The sequence below is a fragment of the Agelaius tricolor genome, unplaced genomic scaffold (assembly GCF_023055355.1).
Source record: "Agelaius tricolor isolate 1412-34295 unplaced genomic scaffold, bAgeTri1.0.p SCAF_17, whole genome shotgun sequence".
Classification (NCBI taxonomy): Eukaryota; Metazoa; Chordata; class Aves; order Passeriformes; family Icteridae; genus Agelaius; species Agelaius tricolor.
Window position 1 is genome coordinate 8,978,207 of NW_027269277.1, and position 10,737 is coordinate 8,988,943.

At 44.1% G+C, this 10,737-nt stretch overlaps 1 protein-coding gene across 5 annotated transcripts; it reads right to left on the reverse strand.

The window, feature by feature from the left end:
* Positions 1–2,008: 2,008 nt before the first annotated feature.
* LOC139597258 (A-kinase anchor protein 17B-like) lies at positions 2,009–9,906 on the reverse strand. 5 transcript variants are annotated; one of them, XR_011681561.1, is made up of 6 exons: positions 9,726–9,906; positions 8,341–8,431; positions 6,097–6,333; positions 4,834–5,274; positions 3,765–3,929; positions 2,009–3,249 (listed from the first exon to the last, which is right to left on the reverse strand). XR_011681561.1 is itself a non-coding variant. In XM_071442361.1 (6 exons), exons 3-5 carry the CDS (start codon positions 6,184–6,186, stop codon positions 3,875–3,877), a joined length of 1,155 nt encoding a protein of 384 aa, XP_071298462.1. In that variant the 5' UTR covers positions 6,187–6,333; positions 8,341–8,431; positions 9,726–9,897; the 3' UTR covers positions 2,009–3,249; positions 3,765–3,874. The 5 variants fall into 5 exon arrangements, 1 of the variants encoding a protein (XP_071298462.1); XM_071442361.1 differs by having other exon boundaries at positions 4,265–5,274; positions 9,726–9,897; XR_011681559.1 differs by lacking the exon at positions 9,726–9,906 and adding an exon at positions 9,014–9,703 and having other exon boundaries at positions 3,765–5,274.
* Positions 9,907–10,737: the final 831 nt, after the last annotated feature.

Sequence of the window (10,737 nt, forward strand, 5' to 3'; positions counted from 1 at the left end):
AAAGAACCATGGCAGCTTATCAGGCTGTACATTAACCAGGCAGGACAGGATGACCAATTCAAGGCAGACAATATCACTAATCTCCCTCATGTGACGTGTCCAACACCTGTCACAAAGATCTATTCCAGGACAAATCAAAACAACTGAGTCGTATCTTATTTTCAACCATCCTGTTACCTGCTTTGTAAAATTCAGATATTCTTTCACCTGGGCTTCACCTGCCTGTAATCACCTTTATTAGTTCTTACTTCCTGCTGTTTCAGTTAAACAAAAAAGTTGTTCAGTATTGAATGCTTCTGTTGTAAATTATGTAAGGGGTTTTATGAAAGGTGAGGCATTTCTATGCATTGCCTGGAATCCCTGGATTAAGAAGAAAAGGCTTTATATCATAATTGCTGTATTTTATTTCAAGCAGATGGACTGATTTAATAATGGGCCTTGTGTACTTCTGCTTTCAAACCAGCCTGTAGGATTTTGGCTTCAGCATTCAGCACAAGGTACATACTACCCACAGGTCACGTACTTTCAGTAACAAAGCATTGTTCAGCCCACTTCATACCAGCTCTATGAGGAGGCATTTTCACTAGTTCTGTACAGAAAATTAGATTTGATAGCAAGATCTGCAGTCTCAGGCCCAACTTCATACATGTCAGAGTAAACAGTGTTTCAATAAAAAGCACCCAGCCTCTTGAAACAGCAGCTGGGCACAACAGCACAGGTCAGGTTCAAACTGAAAGGTGTGAAATTATACCAGAAATGTTTTACATTTCCATTGCTGAACTATATAAACACTGCTCTTAATGCATCTTTTCATCTAATAAATATTTTAATTGCCAAAATATTCTGTAACTTTCATGCGTGGGATGTGACATTTGTATCTATAACAACTAAAATCCAATCTACAAAGCCATGCATTCTAAAAGTTTTAAAGCAAGCTGTTACATGTATCTTTAAAGATTAGGCTTCAGGATAATAAAATCATATTAAGTAGTCCAGTGTATGAAAAGGTGGGGCTCATAGTAAATGTGCTGACAGGAAAAAGAAACTCTTCCCTGTGAGTGTGGGGAGGCTGTGGCAGAGGCTGCCAGGAGAAACTGGATGCCCCATCCCTTGAAGTGCTCAAGACCAGGCTGGACACTGCTTGGAGCAGGTGGAAGGTGCCTGTCCCTTGGCATGGGGGTTGGAACAAGATGGTTTTTAATGTCCTGATCCAAACCATTCCATGATTTTGTGAAAAGTGAAATTATTATTTAAACACCTGAAATCAGGTTCTAAATAATGTCAAATAGGAAACACAGAAGTTCTCTTTGGGTATGAAGATTACAATGATGTCTCACATTTTAAAGTGCATGCATATTTTATTAACTAACAATGCTTTACATGGAATGAGGACTTGGGAGACAAAGCAAATCCTCTATCAATTTCAGTCAATACAGGTGAATGCCTGAAGCAATTACAGGAATGGAGTATTTATTTGTTGTGACAGCATGTTGATAAAACACTAGAAATTTACACTGAAGGAAATCTTTAGTTCCTTCCTCACCTGTCACCAAAAGGCATGTCCATGGGAAATGGGTACTCATGGACATAAAACTGTGTTTTATAGATTGACTAAGGGGGAAGTTTTGTTATCTTTAATCTGCAAATATTGCATATAGAGAAAACACCCTTGGTATGTCACATCAGTGCAACTGAAAACATTTTACATGGTCACCAAATACAATAGTCCCTCTTCATTATAGCTGTATAAAATACTAAAGGGGAGACTTAAGAGGGGCATAAAGGTTCTCCAAAATAGTCAAAAAATATTTCTGTCAAGAAAATAACATTTTTTAGATTGAAGTAATAGATTAACAGTACTTTGAGTAGCAACCATTTGTCATTCATGACCCTGAAAAGGCACTCAACATCTGAACATAGGACCAGAAAGACTGATAAAACCTGGCTTAGAAGCCTGTAGGAATCACCAGAATTGAAGACTGGGGGAAAATCTATCTACCACGAGCAATTACAATTATTCTTTTTTATTACTATTTATTAGAGCAGAAGTTACAAACATGGGTAAGATCTTATGTAATGAAGGCAACATTTTCACATTAACTTTGTCTACTGACATGTAATAAATAAAGCATAATAAAATGAAAGCTGTAATAATCAGTGTATTGAACTTCAACTCTGTACCTTGCTAAGGGACTTCGTCCAAAAGCCATTGTGGCTGTCTTCTAGATATAGCCAGATGAATAAATACAGATATAACTCAAGCTCCTAGACTGCATTTTCCCATTTTTATCTTACATGCAGCACAACTCTGACAACATTTCACAATTCCTCTGGAAAGCATTTGTAGGCAAACTCATACTAAACAGCTACCTCACTATATGTGCCTTCAAAATCTTGTGAACTGTCAATCTGCATTTACATGGGGACTGTCAGCAGGCTGAGATGCACTGCCCTTTCATTATTTAACACCCAGAGCTTTGCTTAGACAACCATTCAGATTCCTGGGAGCACTATACCGAGCATAAGTTCAGTGAAATCCTCCAAAAGCCAGCAAGTTTTCAGAAACACCTCTAGAATTGTGAATAGAAAACAAGGATTCTTCTAGTGTGGTTTTTCCAGAAGATGGGACTTTTTTCACATTTGGAAATCTATTACTTCTTAAAATTGAGTATAAATGTCCCCCACACCTTCCAGTCCCACCAATATAACAATCTGACAGAGGAGGCACTTCATATGCTTGCTCTAAGATTGACAATTAGGTTTTCTCCTAATGACTCATTATTAGTAAATACTGTAATTTACATGATTCTGTGCATTCAATCAAAGTGTAATGCTCCAAGATCTCAGTCTGTGTCCTTTCAAGTTCTTTAGCCACTAGTCCATGAAAGTTTGTTCTGGCTCTGGGGAAAGTTTTGGTCCAGAAGTTATCCAAAAGGCAAACACAAATTCTGCTTCTGTGGCTCACTTCACCAGTTAGATATTCTAACCAAAGGAATTATGTAAAAAAAAAAAATCAAAAACCAACCCAGTAGTTCATATTTCTTTTAATGATCAAAGGGCTTTCTTCTCCCACTTGTTTATAAAAACTTCAGCGCTATAATACAGTAGCTGTTCAGCATCCTCTTCTGGGCTCTCCTCCACAGAAAGTATCTGAGAAGGGGTTTGTCTGAATTATCTCAAGAGGAAATAGAGGGCATCCTCTGACATCTGCATCCATCTCTCTTCTCAACATTAATTTCCTCTCATCTCCTGTAGATAAGAAAAAGTTACTTGAAATGAGTTTGTCAGGCTGTAAGGGTATCCACCAACCAACTGGAAGCACAGCAAATTGTAAAAAAGGCTGTAAGAACAGCAAGTAGCAATCCTGTATGAACATCAGATGTATTTTAGCTGTGTAAAAATTTACTCACCTGAGACAGTACTTCCTACACAGCTGTGCCACACATTGAATTGTCTATCAGTGTTTTAGTTGTCTAAAGCATGTTGTTACCATGCATGTTGTAACCACTATCTGCTAATGCCCAGGACAGATACTGTGCTAAGTTAATTAGACAAATACTACTCTTGAGCTGCAGCTGCATGTTTCAGAGCTAAACTGAACAAAACCTTAATTGCAGAGAAGTTGCACTGTTTTTTTTTTTTTTAATGCCATTCTTACACCTTTTAAAATCAAAAACCATTAATCACTGTAAGAACTGTGGCAACCTCACCAGCACAGAGCTGTCAAACTGAGTCCCCTTAGCTGTGGTGTCCCCCTCTCTCACCTCTCCTCTGGAGGGTCTCCTGAAGGGGTGAGCCATCATGAGGGGTAACATCTGGTTCTGCCAGAGAGGTGTGATGTGTCTTGAATTTCACTTTTTTGTGCAATATTTTCTTACATTTTCTCTGCATCTTTCTGAGCGACTCCAGCTGCATGCAACTGTCCGTCTCTGAAAAGCCACATTCATCAGATAAAAGATTAGAAGAAAGCTTTTTTCGCTTTTTCTTCATTTTATGAGCATTTTTCTCCTTTTCCCTGGATTGTCTCTCACTTTTCTTTCCTTCATATCTTAATTTACTACTAGACCTCTTGCATGACTTTTTAAGTTTACGTTCACACTGCCTTGCCAAGCCCTCATGGACAGAATTAGAACAGGAGTTACATTGGCTGATTTCCTTCTCTTGACCTTCCAGAGCTACATTTTTATGGCAAACCAGTAATTCTCTTTCCCCAGCTCTTGCAGACAAGCACCCTTTATTACAACTGCTGTAAATTTCTTCATACCTTCTTTCTGCTCTCTTCACTGAGCTGCCATATGCCTCTCTAAAGCACTCAGAATCACTGATCTCTTCCAGCAAATCCTTTAATCTGCAAGCAGATCTACATGTTCCATATGGTACAGTGCCTTCATCTTTACCATCTTCTTGTTTGAATTCCTCATTATGAGTAACAGTAGTGCACTCCAAAGAATGATTCAGTCCAGCATGTGGTACAGTATCAACAGTGAGTGAGTCATTCCTCTGCACCTGCAGCTTTTTTGCAAGCTTGCCCCCATAGACCTTGCTTTCTAACACTTTGTCTGTTGACTCAAGTTCCCCAAGAGTTATCACCAGGCTATAATTACTATCACTACTACAATTTCTCTTGTGGAGGTTTTGTACAGGACTCAATTCTCTGAAGTGCTGACCATGTTTGTTACTCAAGCTGCTGTCAAACCCACCACCATCATCAGACACCACTCGCTTCCACCGGGACTTGTTCACAGTGGTTTTTGGCTCTAAGCAAACACGTGCATAGTGTGGTGTCTGATAGTAGTTTAGTAAATAATGGATGAATTCATCAGTCTCATAAACCTTTTGCTTTCTGCAATCATCTTCCTCAGACACTGTCTGGGTGTGAACTACATCCAGTGCTGGGTGGTGCCTTCCAGGGAGAGGTTGGATGACCCTGCCGTGCTGGGTGACCGTGATCAGCAGGGGCGCGCAGCCTCTGGGGGAGGAGTTGCACACATCTCTGCCAGGCAGTCCATCAGAGCTCGGGGCTGCAGAGGCATCATTTAAAATTGTCCTGACTATGTGACAAGCAGGTGCATGGAAGTTACTCACATCTCCTTCCTCACAGCATAAAGCACTACCTTTTTGGGCTAATGGGCACTTAAACTCCACACGTTTCAGCTCTTTGTGCGTACGATAAAGGGAGTTAATCAGCTCCTGCTGTATGTCTTTAAATGCTGTTTCAGAAAATGAATTGTCCTTCTTTACACCCAGTGAAGGATCCACTTTTTGACTTGCCAACTGCGAAACCAAGAAAATAGAAATTTATTTAACACATCACATTCGTAATTAAAGAAGGCCAATGTCAGATGTAATGGGGCCCTAAAATTCACACAGAATGGCAAGGGTAGCCTCCGACTTCAACTCATAGTAAATTACAGTCCTTTAGAAATCTTTTACATTACACACTTGTTAAAAGCTGCAAGCAAATTTTTCTTTGCAAATAGTGGAGACAAAGCCATATTAGAAATTAAAAGCCCTGTTTTCATTTGAAACCTTTTTTGCCCAAAGCACTAAATTAAACTTGCAAACATTAATCTGTGTGCAAAACACTCAAATTTTTATCACTTCTCTGCTGACTTTCTCAAGACATTATCTGAATCAAATAAGCCTGGTAATGAGTGCTGGCCAAGAAAAAAGAAGAGGCTATTAGAAATCCAAAGGGTATAATCTGTGCCAATTTAGCTCAGTCACTTGTAGACCTGAGACCAAAACAAGCAGAGAGAGTATCACTTATGTCCCCACTCCAAAATTCCTTGCTTGCAACACTAGATCAAGTCTAATAGAGCTAAAACAGCCATTCCAGCCCTATTTTTTACTCAGTAAAGACAAGGTCTTGAAAAAGCACCAAAGGCAAAGTTTCTGGGTGAAAATGCACTATGTTTGCTCTCAGGGCAAGACTGAGAACAGATTGTCACAAAATAAGGACCTCAGGCCTTCTCAGTGTCCAGTCAGCCCCAAAGCAGTCTCCTGAATAGCATCAAGATATCAAATGTCTAGTGAATTATTCAAGCTCTAACAGATATCCTTAAAAGTTTAAAATACGTTTTAAAATCGTCTTACTTTCACACGATTTAACAGCACTGTAAGCAGTCTGACAGACTCCACTCTTCTCTGAGCTAGCAGGGATTTCCTTTCTTCCCATTCAGGCATATTCTCTGGCCAGTGCTGTTCTTCAGCTGGTTCCTTCTGCTGCTTTGGGGGATGTTCCTCATCTCCATCTATCTGCCTCTCTTCTCTCCTCTTGTGCTTAGCTTTCCTTTTTCTCTCTTGAACTTCTTTTCATCACCACGTCTTTTTCTAGGTAATTATCAATATGGGACAATTTAGATAACTCTTGTTTTACGTTGTGCATCCTGGGGAATTTGATGTAAGTTTTTGAAGTGCTAATAATAAGCAAACAGTCATCAAGAATCACATGCGGCTAACAGGGAATGTCGTTTGCTTAAATAACATGTTTTAAAAAACCATAAATTACACACACCCAACTGATCCCCACAGTTAGAAAGTTGTCTCTTCAAACAGTTTCTACTCTTGGGTTTTGTTTATAAGCACTGCCAAGACAACAGCATCACATGATTGTTTGTCCCCAAGGACACAACTAGAGACTAATCATTTGGATCTAATTCTTAATTTAACAAATCTCCCCTACAGATTAGCAGGAGGGTCCCATTTAAGAGGTATTACAAGAGTAATTCAGGGGTTATCACTGAGCAAGGCTTACCCAGAGCCAAGGCCTTTTCTGCTCCTTACCCACCCCACCAGTGAGGAGGCTGAGGGTGAGCAAGGAAATGGGAGGAGACACAGCCAGGACAGCTGATCCCAACTGACCCAAAGAATATCCCAGACCATATGGCCTCATGCTCAGCAATAAAGCTGGAGGAGGAGGAGGAAGGGGGGCATTTGGAGTGATGGTGTTTGTCTTCCCAAGTCACTGTTATGTGGGGGGAAGCCCTGCTGTCCTGGGGATGCAGAACTCCTGCTGCCCTGGGGAGGTGGTTATAAACTATACTGTTACTTGAAAAATGCCTGTTTGCTTTCAGCATGTGCAAGGGAAGACAAGCTCAGAGACTGTTTGATAAAAGAGGGTGACTACACTTTATTGAAAATGACAAAGAAAAAAACCCACATATGTACTGAAGAAAAGGCTAGTGCAATTAACATTACATAAAATAACCAGGAATCTGTGGCAGCAGCAGCTACAGCACAGAATCACTCCTGTTAGGGAACTGCAGCCAAATGCACCCAGAATTAACTGTAAGTTAATTGTAAGTTTGTCAGGCACAACTGAATCTCTCAGGATTAATCTCTTCACACATCTGTGTATGTACACAGACACACCTCCAGTGTCTCATATAAGCAAAGCAGATACCCAATCACTTTCTATAAAACTGAAGCAGTGAGTGATCTCTAAAGTCCTTTCTGCCCACTGTGCATTAAGATAAAAAGCTTTCCACCAAGTTAGTGCCAGCCAAACTTCTGCCACCCACTAAGATTTGTGGTGCAGCAGGCTAAAACCTCCAGGACTCTGTTGTTACAACCTGCAGAGATATGAATGTCAAGCCTGGAGACCACTTGGTGTACACAAAATTCTTGTTCTGTTTTGCAACTGCATCTTCTATTAAACCAACTGATATATTATCCTGCCCTTGCAAATCTTCTTTCATTTATATCCTTACACCATCACAGCTGCAACCATATGCAATAAATCACCTAAAAGCCCTAAACTCTCTTCATAGAGCTGAGTAAGCTACAGTGGTTTACTAGTGCACACCATTACCCCTGCTCTTCCCCACTTGTGCTCAGAGCCAGGAGCTCTTCAAGCATCAGAAACTTCTCTCTACATAACTGTGAACAAGGCATAGAATTATGTACTGGCTGATCCACTGAATTGCTGCTCAGCAGAATGGCCTTTTGGAATCAACCCTGACATATCAATAAGCCACTACCTTAACTGCTGCAACTGACAAATCACAAGGAATTTGACTTTCAACCCCTTTATCAGATTATTATTTCCTTTTAGCCACTCTGCCATGGTAAAAACTTTTGGAACACATCTGCCCTTGCACTAGGATTTACTACAATAACTGAAGGCTGAACTGTCCTTATCTTACAACAGGCTAAATTGTGTAACCTAAATTCATACTTTAAAACAAATTTACACTTCTGTGAGAAATTAACAACCTGGTAATATCTAACTGAAACACTCACATAGTTCATATGAGCAACATGCAAGTAGTGGGAATAATTGTTCCAAAGGCACCCTTCAAATTTGCTCACTGTACTGCTATCTCAAACAGCTCTTACCATCCCCAGTTTCCCAGCTGGTCACTCATGCCAGGCCCTGGGCCATCACAACAGAGACCATACCATCAACCAGGTCAGGATAAAGGGTTATCTTAAAGAGAAAAAAAAAAATCATATTTTCCTAGGTTATTTTTCATGCTCTCATGGATAGCGTAGCCCCTGAGCAGTCTCACCAGCAGAGGTGAAGGCAAGCTCAAGGCAGAGGAAATACTTCAATTCTGCAGAGGTGGGTATGTAGGAGCACTATAAGCTAATGCAATGTGGGATCTGTATGTATTGATCCCCAGCAGCAGAGTTCATCATGCAGGGGAAAAAAGCTGGAGTTGTTTAGCCTGGAGAAAAAGAGGCTTGGGGGGACCTTATGGCTCTCTACAACCACCTGAAAGGAGGCTGGATCCAGGTGGGAGTCGGTCACCTCCCTCAAGTAATGTGAGAGCAAATGGCCTCACATTACATCAGAGGAGGTTTAGATCGGATATTAGGAAAAACTTCACTGAAATGGTGATCAGGCACTGGAAGAGGCTGTAAACACCATCCCTGGAAGCCTACAAATGGTTTGTGGCTATGGCACTTGGGGGTATCCTTTAGCAGTAAACACGGTAAATGTTACTGGTTAGACTCTGTGATCTTAGAGGGCTTTTCCAACCCTAGTGATTCTATGACAAGCACTTACCAGAAACTCACTTGGAGAAGTCTAAAGAAGAGCTTTAAACTAATTTTTAAAAAATGAGTTTATCCAGCCCGCTCTATGCAAAATTAACTGAAAAGGAGCGATGATCACAAGTGCCGCTGCTCTCACGAACATTGCAATAAAGGAGCGTTTTGAAGCGAACCCTCCGAGCACCGCTGAGGTGAGGATAACACAAACCCCCAGCCCAATGCATGGAGCCACTGAAGGCCGCAGTCCCTCGAGCTCCGGCAGCCGCCGAGGGCACCCAGCGGGCAGGGCTCAGCCCTCGGCAGCTTCAGCGGGAGCCGCGGCCGGGGGCCCCGCTGCCCCGCCCCGGCTGCGAGCCCCGGGCAGGTGCGGACTCAGCTCGGGCTGCCCGAGAGCCGCAGCAGCCGGGCCGGGCCGGGCCGGGCCGGGCCGGGCAGTTCCTGCTCCAGGAACGCCCAGGCCCAGGCCCGCCGCGCCCTCCGCACGGGCCGGGCTCCCCCGGCCCAGCCCGCCGCCTTCCCCCCAGCACCGGAGCGGTGGGAGGCGAGGCCCGCCCGTCCCGGCAGGCCTGCGGGCTCCGGGCAGCCCCAGCGGAGCCAACGGGAACCACCCCAGCAGCCGCGACAACTTTCCCTGGCGGAGCGAGCACCGCGGCCCGGCTCGCCCCACCCGGGCCCGGAGCGCCCTCCGCCGGCAGCGTCCCGCTCCCCGGGCCGGCCGCCCTTACCCTCCGGCCGCCGCGGCACCGCCAGCCCTGCGGCCGCCACCCGGGGCGGAGCGCGGCTCGCCCACGGGCCCGCCCCGGGGCGCGGCTCCTCCGCTCCGCTCCGCCCGCTCCGCAGCGCGGCCGCTGCCTGCCCGCCGGGCGCTCTGAGCGCTTTGACGGGTGATCCTCACGAAGCGAGGCCCAGGAGGTGCCAGGGGCTGCTCCTCCTGCCCGGCCCCTCGCCCCTGACCTGCCCGGCCCCGGCTGCAGCCGCCTGCTGCCGGCATCTTCGGCCTGTGGGCATCGTGTGTGTGCCTTGTATTAAAAATAAGCCAAAGAGAGAAAGTTGCTCCTCGGAGCTGCCTCGCTCAGGCAGAGCAAAGGCTTGGTTGTGGTGCAATGACGTGTTTTCCTTTGTCCTGGAGCAAAGGTAGTTCATCCATCACTGCTCACCAGTGATAGGTGTGTGAGGGTTCATGCCAGCCTTTCCCTGGTTTAGCACTGGCTTCTTGGTGTTTTCCCGGTGGGAAAGCGCTGTCCTGTCTCTGCATGGTGCGGCTGTCGGCTCCCAGTGGTGCAGCCCATGTGGTCCTGATGGACCCGTCCGCACTTCCTTGGTCGTTCTGGACCCCGGGCAGGTGTGGACCCAGCTTGGGCTGCCCGAGCACCACAGCAGCCGGGCTCTATCCAACCTGACCTTGAACATATCCATTTTTTTAGTATATGACTGGTTTTATTTTAGCAGGTCCCTTTACATAGGAGAAAAAATAACAGACTCACACCAACCACCTCCTTCTCCAAGGATTGCTGCAGGAGGCTGAGGTCAACTGATGATTCATTTTATCAGCCAGAACAAGTATGGAAAAACTTGCCCCAAAATGAGTAATGGAAATGGGAAGACTGTATGGAAAATACCAGTGCTCAGTAAGAATCTTAAGTTGATGTTTGTCTTGTGCAACAAAAGAAAAACCCTGGAAGAAATATCACCCTTTTCTTTGAAGTCTTACAGTAGTGTTTGAAATCTTCTGTTTCC